This window comes from Fringilla coelebs, assembly GCF_963513975.1.
Source record: "Fringilla coelebs genome assembly, chromosome: 3".
NCBI classification, from domain to species: domain Eukaryota; kingdom Metazoa; phylum Chordata; class Aves; order Passeriformes; family Fringillidae; genus Fringilla; species Fringilla coelebs.
Genome location: NC_140030.1, coordinates 73747267 through 73762637, shown reverse-complemented (window position 1 = coordinate 73762637; position 15371 = coordinate 73747267). Strand labels below are relative to the sequence as shown.

Below are 15371 nucleotides of genomic sequence, written 5' to 3'. Positions count from 1 at the left end.
ATTATTTACTTTGTCACTCCAAACACTCCTCCAAAAGGCAGACTGTAATTAAAACAGAACTTTGCATGCATTAGACAGGGAGAACTGGACATGTTCTAATATAATTTTAAAAGACATCCCTGTCTACAGTAAAAAAAATAATAACAAAGTAACAAATAAAATAACAGAATGCATTATTTTATTTAACAAAAAAGCATAAAGCACATAGACAACTAAACAAAACAGTCTCTGTTCTGTTAAGCATTTGAATCTCCATCAGGTAACTATCTTATGGATTCCATGGACACTTTCTCTAAGGACTCCATGAGAAATTCAAAGTTGGTATCAGCTATACAGCAATCCATACTTTCCTATCTCTTAATAAAGACTTCTTTACCAGATTTAGTGACATTGGAGTAGCTCAAGGTTACCAAAGAGAGAATACAAGCAAAGTCTATAGTAATTTAAAAAGAAGAAATTCAGCACAGGAACATGTGCCATAAAACATATGTGTCAAAACCCCAATATCATTCAGTGTTGACAAATCACCAAAGGTAGAAAATCTTCAGAAATTTTAAGAGCTTGATTTGATGCTTTACCATACAATGTAAAGTATTCTATATAAATATAAAAGGAAATGAAAACAGGAGCAAAGTATTCTTCATTCATTTGGAAGGCTAAAATAAAAGAACAAAGAACCAACCCACAATATGACATTAAGTGATTACTTCTCAACCAAACTTAAAATTATTGGCTTGATGTGCTTTTAAATTAGCTATGAAACATCTGCCACTAGCCAAGGTCTATAAAAAATTGTTCTCAGTTTTCCAAAGTTGAAGCAATTGTCCAGCTTCATTTACAGTATGGGAGAAAACCACATAGCAGATCAGAACTCTGTGTCATAACAGTTTATTTCAGCTGCTTTTTGATTCCCTGGAAAGAATGCAATTTTCCTACCACATTGGAACACTGGATTTCTCAGATCCCCCCACAGCACTTCTCAGATCATTAATTTCATATTTTTCAAGCCAAGATGGGAGTATGCCTTGACCGGAACATTCTGAGGACATTAATAAAGTTGCAATCTCAGCAGGAAACATAAACCAAAACTATGTTAGAAGAACTAAATCCTCACTTCCTACTGGTACTTGGCAGTGACTGAAAGAAGATGCCTGGGGATCACTGGGAAATCGGTTCTCTGCTGCTGGCTTCCTGCTAATTTCCTAAGGACCAGATGATTAAAATGAGAAACCAGAAGAGTAAAATGTGCATCCTCTCACATATGCAAATATCATTCTGTTGATACAACTCAAGAAGAGATTTTAATGATGTGCCTATTTAGGTGTGTTTTTGTCATCTTTCCTATCCAGTGCAATGCATAAATCCTGCCTAAAGGATTAGCAGTCACCACACTACAGACATACTTTCCTACCCTCAACCAAACAGCAATCCCAAGCCACCATTTCACCGTATGTCACATTCCCATATTAGGCTTAAAGATACATTGGGAAAACACAGTCCTGTCTCCTTTTGTGTTCTTAGGGCTGAGGGAACTTCATTTGTAACATCAGCCTTGCTGTCATGGGACATTAACACATAAATATGTCATCTTAATGCCTGTACTTCAGCTCAACAAGTCTGCCATCAAAATGGGAAAATATCTTGTAATAGCAAAATCATTCATGGCTTTTCAACTGTGGTAATTGTCATTTGCAGCATCCCCCAAGTTTCAATAGTGGGCCCAGTCTTGTTAAACTTCTCCATCAACGACTTGGATGAAGGGATAGATGCCTCCTCAGCAAGCTCACAGATGACACAAACCTGGGAGGAGTGACCAGTACCCCAGAGGGCTGTGCCAACCTTCAGAAGGACCTCAACAGGCTGGAGAGATGGGCAGAGAAGAACCATTCCTCTCCTCATCCTCTCCTCATCCTCAGCCATATCTGGAGTGCTGTGTCCAATTCTAGGCTCCTCAGTACAACAAAGATATTCATACCCACCCCAGAATGGGTCCAACCAGAGACTGGATTGGCACCTCCATCTTACGAGGAAAAGCTGAGGGAGCTGGGTCTGTTCAGCCTCAAGGAGAGACAGCGGAAAGGGGACCTCATCAAGGTGCATAACTATCTAAAGGGGATGGAGCCAGGCCCTGTTCAGTGTTCAGTGGTGCCAAGCAATAGGACAAGAGGCAAAGGACATAAACTGATGCACAAGAAGTTCCACCTGGATGAGGAAGAACTTCTTTACTGTGTGGGAGACCAAGCACTGGAACAGCTGTCCAGAGAGATTGTGGAGACTCCCTCACTGGAGATATTCAAGAATTATCTGGACACAACCCACGTGCCACGTGCTCTTGGATGACCCTCCTTGAGCAGGGAGGTTACACTGATGATGTCCTGCAGTCCTTTTCAACCTGACCCATTCCATGAGTATGTAATTAATCTGGATAGGCAATGTCAGACTCTGACATGTACATAAAAATTTCTCAAGTAATTTTGATGGCCTCATTATGCTATTAGTTCTCTTCTATTACTGCACAGGAAATTTCCATCTTGTATTATTCTCTTGGTGTTGCAAAATAAAAGCAGAAATACTGTGAATTGAATTATTTGCTAAATAATTCCCAGTAAGGATAAAACAAAAACCTCAAATCTGTATAATTTATGGAACTGAAAATTTGGCAATTGACAGATGTGATAAAAATACAATAAGAAAATATTATCTGTTGGTCATCAGCAGCTTACAGCTGTAGAAGAATTCCTCCTAAGGTATGTATTAGCATGAAGAATTCAATTAATCCTTTAGGCTCCCATTGGTTTCCTCTTCATAGTAGAGGTACAGTAACATTGCATTTCTACTTGGTGATATTTCAAAACATTTAGTACTCCTTTGAAGAAGTCAAGATCTGCTGCCATTTAATTTCTGGGTTTTGCATAAACAATGAAAAAATTGAGTTCAATCTACTTCACTGATTTTCTGTATTTGAGCACATATCTGAGCAAAGTAACAGAAATAATGGCATTTCAGGTGGCAGGAGTTTCAAACAAAACCCTGAAGTCCTGTCTTGTGCACCCACAACATTCCTCTGACAGATTGAGCTGGCCCTGATTCTTGACTGAGCTCTTGTCAGCTACAAGCACTGGGATGTAAAACAGTCAGCACCTCCTATAAACTTGAGTACAAAACCTTAGCACATATTTGACAAATAATCATAATTGTTTCATAGGGAATCCACTACACACCTACACACAGAGTGCTCCCCTCCTGCCAGAGTAAGCATGAACTGGACTAATGAGAACACATATCAGCCCATAACCTAGAAGCCTCCCATATCTCTTCCTTTGATTTCTTATTTTCCTGAGGCTGTTTTGATTAACAATACTTTGGGAATCAAACCTAAAGCCTCTTTCAGCCAAAGGTATTGCCAAGGAATTCAGTGTCTTTAAGAATGGCAGACTAGTTTGTGGGCCCATTGACAGCAGCAGAGTTCAGAAGCAAAACTACCTGTCTGGTGTGCAAAGAATTGCAGAAAACTCATGTAAGAAAATATGTATTTTCCCACATGTGCTTTTTTCCCTTTCGTTTCTACTAATTTACTGCTCAACACATTTTTCCCCCAACTTAAAAACAGAGGTTCAGAGTTATAAACCTAAGTAACTGAACCAAAATAATAGGCTAGAGAGTAGAAATGACATCATATAAACATGCAAGTTCCCATTACCACCAAAAAGCAACTTATTCTCATTTTCATTTCAAAGGGATCTGTTGCCTGGCTTTAGGATAATATTTCACAACTGACATTTCTAATTTTCAGATTCAACTGAACAGTATTAACAAGATAACAAAAGCCTTACTTGACTGGCTTCTCTGGCATCCTTTCTTACGCAGAACATCCTCTATTGAAGTATCAAAGATTAACTGAATATTTTGCAAAAGACCCTGAAATAATAATTTTAAAAGGCAATTAACAGCAGTAAGATCAATTTTTGAGTAACTAAAAACTGATCTGTCTCAATTCCATGCTACTGACTGGATTCAGACATATGCAAATACATAAAAAGCAATCTACAAGGCATTAAACCTGACACACAGGAAAAAAAAAAGTGGTTATAGCTTTGTTATATACAATTTCAGTATTATAAGCCACAAAGATAGGTATGTTCTGAAACGTGTAATAATAAAAGATATTAATCTGCTACAAGCTCAAATCTCCATTTTCATAGCGAATTTTAGATTTTTCATAGGGTCAAAGCCAACTTTTCTGCACCATCACACTTCCATCCTTAGCCAATCATTCCCATGCACCATTGTTCACTGCCTGCTCAAATGTGCTGATTCTACTCTGAGACAAGACTCCAAAACCAGACTGGTATCTATTTCACTTGGGAAAAAAACCCTCAAAGAAAAAAAAAAATAAACTAAAAACCAGATTGTTCCAGTGAGCCACTTAACAGTACAGCTTCAGAACCAGTTGTATGAGCACTACTGGCAGAGTAACACAGCCATGGAGGCAGGAATGGAGAGGCTGTGGGCAAGAACTTTTGAAGTCCCTGCCAAAATTGGTCATCCCATGGAGCAAAACTCCAGCATGTCAGGCTCTGGCTGAAAACTAGATGGCACAACATGATGAGAAAGAAAGGGCTCTTTGAAATTTTTGCAGCCATGAGTTCAAGTCTGACTTCAGCTGTGACTGAAAAGAAGCCATCCTTAAAGCAGTTGGGCCAGATCACATCACTAGATTATGAGGCAGAAGGTCACTTTCATTTGATAGGAAAACCAAAAAGCTTGTAATTGCTTCATCTCAAATGTTTTCCACAAAAAGAAAAATAATTTCATTTACAGGACTGATCAAAACTCTTTGTTGTATTTCTCTTCTCAAATTTTTCCTCTTTTTAAAATTTAAATTGAAAAGAAACATTCAAAATGGCAAAACAGGATGTTCTGTTACAGGATGGACCAATACCACATGCTTCAACTCCATTAAAAATTCTTTTTTTTCTTCTTCTTTCAAATAGAAAAATAAAAATATTGGCATGTTCTCATTATTTGAATATATTAATTCAATGTAAAAACAGTTCTTCAAGAAATTTGCAAAAAATTCAACAGATCACCACAAAAACCCAACATCTCTAGAAGTCTTACATCCAAAAGAGAAAAGGATGGCTGCACAGGAAACCCAGAAATTGGTTTTGCACACCTTTTCTGGATTTAGATTTTGCTTTGCCCTTGCTTTCAGGAACCCCAAAATCATACAACACAGATCCAGCAATTAATAAAAGCACACTCTGAAGAAAGTCTGCTTGGGAACACCTGTGACCCCATCAAATCCAAGAGGCACCGGGACAACCAAACTGTGCCCACTGCATCTTCCCAAGCTACTTGCAGTTACCTTCTTACCACACCAGAGACCCAAGCTTCTGCAGGTCACCTACCCTGAAATGATTCTCCCGAGTGGACCCTTTCGCCACATACAACCTGCTGCTCTCCGCTTTCAGCTGCTCATAGAAAGGCTCCTCCAGGATGAAGCTGTCAATAAGGTCACAGCCAACATAGAGGTTGTAGTTCTCCCCCGTTATCTGCACGGTGAGGTTCTTCCACTGGGAGTCAGCAAGGTCCACGTCTTCCAGGGAAATCACGTTCTGGAAGCCGTCCACCCAATAGATAAGGTCCAGGGTGTTGGCCCGGCCATTGGAAATGATCTCAAACTGCCTCTCACTGATGCCGGGACCCTCTAAAGCAAGGATGGTGCCTCTAGATTGCCTGTCCTGCCTCAGGGTGGCTGAGAGGATAAAGCCCTCGTTCTGCCGTACTAGTTTTAGGATCTTTTTGAGTTTCTCGGGCTTACACGGAGGTATATGGTCAAACCGAATGAAACGATACGCTGGCACAGTGGGGTCTGGGCCCCGGAACACCTTGGCTCCAATTGTCTTTCGGTTTATGTTACTGACTTGAAGTAAATCAAAGGTGGTCTCCTCCTCCTTGTCACCATCTGAAAAAGTTAACAGCGTGTGACAATGTGTCTACAAGAAGTCTTACAAGAAACAGCACAGTACAGTACTTAGTAACTGCAATCGTATGACAGACCTAAAGGACAGCAGAACAAACCCATTTGGCCTCCACAAATGGAACTGTTCCTACAAGAAGGCAACTGAATCATATTTTCTGCCTGGCATTTTCATTTGCATGAAAATTCTCTCCTTCTGTGTGTACAAAAACTTTTTATTACACATTTATACATATGGCTTCATATTTTATAGCCCTACATAGTACATACTTTTACATATATATCTATTCTGTAGGCCATGTACATGCCTACACAGCAATTTATTCATTAAATTTTTTTAAATATATGATCAGATAAGGATCTTGAGGCAATTTCTACATTTTGATTACCAGATAATGGAAAACCAAATTATGAGTCCATGAGCCTACACAACGATCCCCAAAAAAAAGAGAATTGCCTTTTAAAGACTGTAACCAGATGCAAATGAGGGTCTGGCACCATGCCAATTTGCATTCTACTTATATTTGGTCTGTAGATGTCTGTTTCTCTACTTTTATCTTTTTTAAATGTTGATCCCACTCAGTGATTCTGTTTATGCTACTTTCACCATACATTTCCACCACAGAGAAAAGTATCACATCGATTATTTCTGGGATTATATGCATTTTAATCAATAATTTCTAAAGAAAGCAATTTTGAAATATATTGAGAAATCTTCATTTAACACTGGCAAGGTATATTTACCAAAAATATCCCAGGCACTACTAAAAAAATAATTTATGATTACTTTGCCCACTGTAGTTCAGGTAAGCCAACTTTTTACAACTTTTAGCTTTGGGAGTTAGTCTGCATCCAGTTAAGAGGTGTCTGAACTTACCCTGAGCATTTGAGGAAACCCACAGGGTTATCAAGACAGCAAACCACAACAACCCTCTCCTCTTCAGCATAACTCCTAGGAATAAACCAAAAAGTAGTAAGCATTAGGGAAATTATATTTATCAACTATAAATAATACAATTTTCCTCATGAAATGCATAAACAGCAACTACATATATAAAATCAGAATTTTTATTTTGATTGATTCTTGTAGCACTTATTCTGGGTCTATTCTTGATGGCAGAAGTAAAATGTGACATCAGGTGAAGGGAAGAGGAACTATAAAAGTTAAAGATTTTATAGAAATATCTTTAACAAAAAGGAAAGGCATAGAGAAAATATACATTATTATGTTCTTAATGAAATTTCAGTAGCTGGCACAGAGACCATATGACACTACAGGAGATAGAGCTTATTGCTAGCACATCCTTACTTTGGAGCACAATATTCAGCCAAAAATCCTTGTAGGATAATGGGATCTAAACTGGATGACAGCTCCGAGTAATAGGGGTAATTTTCAGTACCTTTTTCAGTGCCAGGATACGAACACTCTCTTCCATATATATAAAAATATGTACAATCCTCTGTACCCAACCACAGCTGGATAAAGTGACTCTTAACGTGATGCCGGTTTGCCCTGTAGCACTGTGCAGTTATAAACCACATAATTGCATCTCCATATGTGTCTCAGCTCACAATGAATGAAGCATTCCCCGGAATGCGCAGAAATCCAGTCCTCTGGGTACAGCCAAATAACTTCAGCACTGCCAACTCCACACATTATTGCAAGGACTGGGGGATGCCGCCAGCGCTTCCTGTCTACGTTTTCTTTATTCTACACGGAACTCTTACTACCTGGCATCTCCAGGGTACCACCGCTACGGCCAAATACCGCCGGCCGCCCGGATGCCTCTCTCACCTCTCGAGCCCAGGGGCTCCCGGCGGGACAGACGCTGCCCGGGCGGCGGGCGCGGCGGCGGCAGGGCTGCTGCGGGCAGGTGCCGCACACCGCCTGCCCCAAGGCTGCTCCCCGCACCCCGAGTTCCCGCGGCGTGGGCAGCGGGGTGACCGCCCACGGCGAGCTCCGAGCGGGCGGCGGCAGAGCGGGCTGACAGCCTCCTCCGCCCGCCGAGCGGGCCCCGCGGCGGGCACGGCACCTCCCCGCCCTGCGCCTCACCTGGCATCGGGGAGCCGACGGCGCGCTGGGGCTCTGCGGGGCGAGGCCGGCCGGGAGCGGAGCGTGATGCGAGGCGCTGCTGCCGACGCCGTCGCAAGTCCCTCCACGGCACCGCGCCCCGCGCCTTTATGGGCTGCGGGCCGGGCCCCGCTGTCAATCAGCGGCGCCGGGGCGCGCCCCCGGCTCGCCCCTCCGCGGCGGTGACATAAACCCCGCCGCCCCCTCCCCACCTCGCCTACCTGCGAGGCCATCGCCGGCCCGGGCCCGCCTCCGGCGGGCGGTGCAGGGGGCGGGCAGGGCGGCAGCGGCCTGCCTCCGGGAGCGGAGGGGCGGGCAGGGGAGGCCGAGGCCGGGGCCGGTGTGGCGGGGGCCGAGCGCGGCAGAGCCCCCGGGAGGCGGCGCCAGGCCCCGCGGCGGGGCAGGAGCGCGGCCGGGAGCCGCTGTCGGGGCGAGCCGAGCCGAGCCGAGCCGAGCCGAGCTCCCGCGGGCGAGAAGTGCGTCCGCTGTCCCTCCGGCCGGCCCTGCTCTCCCGGGGACACTTGTCGCTTGAGTTCTCGGTGCTCCTGCCGCCACCGCGGCAAAATCCGACCTTCTCCAGGGCTCAGTTATCTCATTTTTATCCTTTTTATTTTTAAATTGTACAACAGCCCAAAGCCGAGACTTGCCCCGTCTCCCGGTCGGTTGGCAAAGTGCTCTCTGGATGTCAGCCAGCGGCTCCTCAAGTGAGCGCAAGCAGCTCGGTCCCGCTCTTCTGCGCAAGAAGCACCATCCCCTTTCATTCCATGCGAGGCGTTGAGGGCTCGCCGGGGCGTGCTCCTTCAGGTGTGAGCCTTGGCTCAGGGCTAGTGAAAGAAATCTCAGTCTTAGGCTGATCCTAGACGCGTTAGGAGAACTGGGAACTATCTCAACAAGCAAGGACTTCAGTCACAACCATTGAATTTTAAACGTCAATGTCCGGAGGAGCAGCCAGCACAGCTTCCAGCATCGCGCTCTGCAGAGAGCAGGAAGATGGATCCCTATAGTAGGTCTACACACAGAACCTGCCATGACGTGTGGATACATTTCAGAAGTCAAAGGAGAAGACCATGATCCCAGCTACTGAGTCCTGAACTGGGGTTGCAGAGTGTCTGTGAAAGAATCCTGCAGCGGGTGTGAAGAGGCATGGATTTGGCTCAGTTGCCTACAGAATCCAAGAAATGTAGCCCTGTCAAATGCACAGGTGGACAAACTTCACAAATCTTAACATACAAAAAACCAAAACAAAACCCAAACAAAACCAAAAGAAATCCCCCCACCCCACCTCCCTCCCCCCCAAAAAAAAAAAAACAAAAACAAAAAAAAACCCTACAAAAACCAAAAAACAGAGCCCAGGAAGTCATTAACTTTGCCCATCACAATTTTAAATTCCAATAGAAAGAGGTGTTGATATTTCAGAGCTCAGAAGACTTCAAAAGGCTCAATCTGTCACTACAGCAGAAAATGCCAATGCAAGCACTGCTCCCTTTCCGTTTGCCATGGAAGCTCCTTCCAACTTGGCTGGCCTTGGCCTTGCAGGGTAGCAGGAGCCAAGGAGCCTTCCCCTTTCTCACAGGGTCCAGGGGACTGAGCCAGGATAGGAGGGAGAGGGCTTTTTTGACTTCTTAAGACATTTGGTTTTCAGTTTTGCAAAACCTCAAGAATTTAAAAAAATAGTTAATGATGTTCACAAAACCTCAAATTCTAGTGGGTTTACTCATTCCCCCTGCTATATTAAGACTTAGTCTTTATATCTATATATGTAGCTGTGTGGTGTGTTTTCCACTAGATTGAACTGTGCTGGGATAACTCTCATCAGGAAGCTGCTCTGGGATTACAGCTGGAGAAGAGAATGCAGCAAAGTGTTTGAGACCAAGAAGAAACTGTCTTTGAGATAGTTTCATTAATTATTTGTACATTTATATGGAAAGCCTTTTTACAATAGAAAATTTTAAGTCAATGAAATAAGAATAAAGGGACAAATTTTATTGTGTCAGCTTCTAACCAGCTGCCTCATAGCAAATCTTTCCTTTCGGTCTCTGTGAGTGTTATAGGAATAAAGGATCGATAGCATATTGTTTTGAGCTGAGTGGTTTATATATAGGATGATGACCTTTGAGAAGACAGTTTTGATTGTAGTCTTTCCACAACCATAAAAATGCTTGCTTGCTCACTTTCCCTCTGGCCACCTTGGAAGAGGTAAACATCTTCTTTCCAAGATTCCTGATGGAAAGTCTCAAAGAAACAAATACGCACTCTGCTTTGCACAGTGAGCCAACGTACACATGCAAATGTTGGAATAACATTCATGTGTCTCAATTTACCTGATTTTTCAGTGCAAAGGGAAAGTGAACAATGGTAATTAGAGAGATTGTAAAGTCAGATTTGCTAACATATAGGAACACAACTGAGATAACAGTAGATCTCATACTGATGGTTTTTTGTATTATTTTACCTTTCACTGCTTCAGATGGCACATCAGACATGAGCGCAGGTCCTTAACTTCTCATCTCTTTATGCACCTCCCCTTGCCTTTTTCAGGCTTCTGTTTTCCTTCTGTACTCGCCCTTGGGACTTTCCGTTTTGGATCATGTAACCATTGTACAAGGTAACCTGCATTACTGAAAATCGCTGAAGAATGTCAGGATTCTGTCATGGCACTGTCTCAGAAAGAACTGTGATTTGATGGATGTCCACCAAATATTCCATGGTTTTGCCTAGGACTTTATCACCGACATTCTGACTTAGCTTGACTTTGGGGAAGACTTGAACTCTCCTACATTAGAAGGAGTCCAAATAAAGTAGAATATGCTTTACATGCTATTTTTTTTCTTTTTCTGCTCTTGTGATAAAATTAAAACTTTGTTCTTTTGGCATGGTCCAAAAGATAAATTCTGTGACTTTTGCTGGGTGAAATTCTGATATTGTTTTCCTTTTTCTGACAAAAACATCTCCACTAGTTTAAATAGATCTACTGTATGAGCATGATAAAGTCCTTCAGGTTTTATCCTACAGTCCTGGATTTCACCTGATAATCATTCTCACAGAAAAGCTGGCAAAAAGCCATGAAGAATTTTTCTTTTTTTCGTCCTGTGGTTGAGTTTGATTTTCATAATTCACAGTATTGAGGTTCCAAAACTGAAACAGGTAACTTCAGATTAGCGTGTGACTGTCACTGAGTTTTTTGAATGAGCTAGTAGGGACAGGGAGAGAGACCTGAGTGCTTCCTCTGATAACATGTTGTAAGTACTTCAGCTAAATGCATATTTTGAGTCCTGGAATGGAATACACAAGGGAGAGTGAATTAATCTATGATGAGGGAGAGAGGTAGTTTTGACAAAGCTTTATTTATGCTCTAGTTTAAGTTCTGGTGCCAGATAAAAATGGGTATCATAATCAGGTACTTAGTCTTCTGCTCATTGTTTCAGAGGAAGAAGTGTTTTGGGCTTGTTTTAAACCTTCCCTTAAGTAATTTCCAGGTATAAAATATATCCAGACACAAATGCTAATGCATTCTGTCAGAACAAATGGCCATCAACTGCACAAGCACCAATTGATGTGCTGTTACAATAAACTTGTCAAAGAGGGAAATACTGCTACCACCCATTTGCAAACTTCATCTTTACTTTAAAATGGGCTGTACACAAAAACTTGTGCAGTGGTTTCAGCAGAAAGACTTTGACTTTAAAGCTAAGTCCATGTCTGAGTGTTTTACTACACCGATTCCTACATGATTTAACTGGTGTCACACAGTAAGTTATGGAAAAAGCCATACGTAAGTGGAACCCAAGACTCTTAACTCATGGCCAGAAACTTGGATCTGGAAACCCTTTTTATTCCCTGTTCTTCCAGTACATATGAGAAAACAAATATCCATCTACAAACAGTTAACTGCTCCTTTAACATTTTACAGAATATTTGTACTCTCTCCCCACGTGAGCTGCTGAACATATTAAGAGTGCCAAGTATTTTCAGCCTCCAAAAAGGAACATTCTTCTACCAAGCGCAGTGCAAATGAGCACTGGAAATGCTCTGTAAATCCCATGTTGCTGCTCTGGGTTAAAAAAACCCCAAACTTTTTACCAGATTCAGGACAGATTTATTACCCAAAGACCTGCTTTTATTCAACTTTGTTACATAGTTTCCCATTTTATCACAGAAGCATTGATGTTTTCAGTTACAACAGGAAAAAGTCACTAAAGCAACTGACTTTTAAACAACTAAGATTACCCTTACAGGCTGTGATATTATAATTTTTATTATATTTCCAATACCATGTTTTCTCTATGTTGAATGGGATTTGTTCTGTTGTATCTACATATGTTCAAAGTCAGCCCAATCTCCAAGCTTTTAAATTATATGGATTAAATTCGTATTTAGAAGAAAAACATGCTGAAGTTGACAGTAGCTTTAGCTGAGCGGTAAGTGAACTAAAATGATGACTTCAGTGGTCCAGCTGGATTTTAAAAGTTGTTTGGGGGAACAGATGCCATTCATTTCGGGAAGATGTAGCGCCAAACTACTTTTGAAGGCTTGGACCTAGTTTATTTTCATTTAGTAGGTGAAACAAAATGCCAAATGTTTACTGAGAGCTCAATGAGCTATAACAAATGTTTGAATGATCTTAGTCTAAAAAGAATTTTTAATTGCAATAAGACCCACACTTTGGTTTCATCAGAATTATGATGGGTCTTTGCCTTACCTGTACAACTGCCCTGTGAAATGTGGATTATTCCCACTGCTGCATGGTAACTGTTGGGGTCCCATCCTGAGGGGACTTGAGGTGCAAACATAGGAGAGGACCCCTTTTCTTGGCAGGCATGCAGTCCCTTGACCAAGGGTGCTGCCTCTGCTGTTTTCTCTCTCCTTCAGCAAGGGCCTGGGTATCTGTACTCTTCTCCCAGGCTCCATTTTTCTATAGATACAGCAGGATGGCTGGCTGGCAGCAAAATATGGCCTCACCAGGTACAGTGGGTCCCTGAAACATGGTATTCACAGAGTCTGGAGAGATTGGGAGGCATTACTGGGTAGAGAAACTGAATGCTCCAACAGGCCAAGGAAAAAAAAAAACCAACGTACTGAAAAGACTTGAAATTGATTGCAAAAAAATTGAAAGGCCACAGAGAACAGTCTGGGGGTTTGATATCTCACCATATGTTTAAAACTCCCACAGATGGAGTCATGAGTCCCACAGGATGAAGTGAAGAGATGAAAGAAGGCAATTCATGAAACTGCTACTGCTGGCTGTGTCTCTAACTGGGAGAAAGAACGTCATTAAGCTGTAGCCTGATAATGATTATGAAGATTAAAGCTGAACAAATAATTCCCATATTATTTTTTTTAACTCTAATATGTTTTTGCCTCTTTTTCCCCTCCTAAGAACATCCACACTCAGACCACATTTTCCCCTAGCACATTAATAATCTGGGTGTGGTCATATAGCTGTTACTTTAATTGTTGATAAATATTTAAAATCCAGCTCATCTTACTTAGCTGTAAATGTTTAGAGGAGTCAGATGGCAGCATTCATGCTCCCCAGTTAGCACACCATCACTTCCCAAACAAATACTTGGCTATACATGTTAAAAGTAGGACCTTTTATGGGATTTATGCTTACAAACATCCATTTTGCTCTGAAATATCTCTGACAGATATCATCCACATAGAATTAATTTATTTCAACATCCTCTGAAAGAGTTCAAAGGTAAAGAAAGTCAGTTTTGCTGTTATGTTCTGTGTTTCACTGTAGTTTCCTCTGCTCTTGAAGAGGGAACAGGGAGAAATTTGCTCTGATGATAACTGTAGACTACTCAATTTGGTGTAGCCATATAATGGAATGCTGAAAAAGTGTTCCTTACAACATACACCAGGAGCAAAGCCATGTATTTTCACACATATTCATTGCAGATTTGACACTTCTTGCAAGTTACTAGCTTTTAATTAATTTATTTATTTATTTGTGGTTAGCTTTATGTTTTGCTCTATTCAAGGACTGATTGCCTTCACATCAGTGATAGACTACAAGGAAACTGCAATTTGTTCCCCTTGCTATGAAGCATCCTCTTGCTATTTCTATACTTGTTCTCTGACAATAAGAAAATGATAAGCTAAACAACAGTGATGTAATTCAACCTATACATGGTTTACTGATATTAATATTTTTACTTGTTTCCTTACCTTACAGAAATTGACTGCATATTTCCCAAGTGATACTGCTTTCTTAGCATTGCTTCACTTTCCTTTCCATGAATGCTTACAACAAGGTGTTGGAAATGCGGGCACAGCAATGGAATGCTACTTGGTCAGATGAAGAGGCCTGTTAGTATTTATTATTGTCTTGCATTTATTTAGTTAATTATTTTATGTTTCTTAATGTTCGCTTCTATGAAGCCCCAAGAAAAAAAGCTGACTCTACTTCAAGAAAAGGTCTGCTGAGCATAAAGCTTCTAATTTTTCTTTCAGCTAACCACATAATGCCTCTTAAATTTGCATGGCAATTTGCATGGTTCACAGCAGTAAGGAAAAGAGAAGTAGGGTTGATGATTGTGGCTCTTTTGCAGTTGGATGAATGATTTGCAGATGTTGGGGTGATCCTGTGTTGCATGTCACTGGTGGTGGAATCCTGCATGTTGTTGAGGTTTGTGTGGGGTTCTGTTAATCCATTTGTGTGAGCACAAGTGTGTAACTGTTTAAAGATGTGTCCATTCCATAAACCTGGTAAGCTCCCTGTGTTATGCTGTGTTGAAGACGCTGAATTTTGGATGCAGCTTGAGTGCAAATATGTAGCTTTACTTCTTTTTGTTTTGGTAAAATATATACTACATGTTAATCCTGTCATCAGACACCCCTTGTTCAAATACAGCAGAATACCTTTCATATGCTTTTAATTTGAATTTAATACATTTTTTTTCTCAAAAACAAAATAGCAAACAAGCAATTATTCACTTAATTTTAATTGTTCTTACTGTTATTCCTCATTTTTCTGTGCCCCCTTAAGGATCTAATCCTTTGCATGTTTATAAAACTCTACCCAAAAACAATCAGCTCAATAACAGCCATCAGAAAAAGTTGTGCCTGAGGCAGTTTCCTAGCTACTTATCTGCCAGCCTGGATGACTCTTCATTCAAAATTCCAGCTCTTGTAGCAGTCTTCATTTCCTGCAATTTAACTGGTAATTCTTCATTTGCCATTGGGCCTTAATGTTTCGCTAACAACTCAGAATTAGATATTTTGCATTTTCCTTCTCTACAAGGTCTATCTTAGCATAAAAACCACCATGTGCTTCCTTTGGTAAATAGATCTTGCTTTTATCCAGTTTTA

At 41.4% G+C, this 15371-nt stretch overlaps 1 protein-coding gene across 1 annotated transcript in view; it reads right to left on the bottom strand.

The window, feature by feature from the left end:
- THBS2 (thrombospondin 2) overlaps positions 1-8104 on the bottom strand; it is a 32618-nt gene extending 24514 nt beyond the window's left edge. The window contains exons 1-4 of the mRNA XM_084202999.1: positions 8037-8104; positions 6861-6935; positions 5412-5968; positions 3834-3918 (exon numbers count right to left, since the gene is read on the bottom strand). Of these exons, the coding sequence (XP_084059125.1) occupies positions 3834-3918; positions 5412-5968; positions 6861-6935; positions 8037-8043 (724 nt within the window). The 5' untranslated portion in view covers positions 8044-8104. The remainder of the gene's footprint in view (positions 1-3833; positions 3919-5411; positions 5969-6860; positions 6936-8036) is intronic.
- Between the last annotated feature and the right edge of the window lie 7267 nt (positions 8105-15371).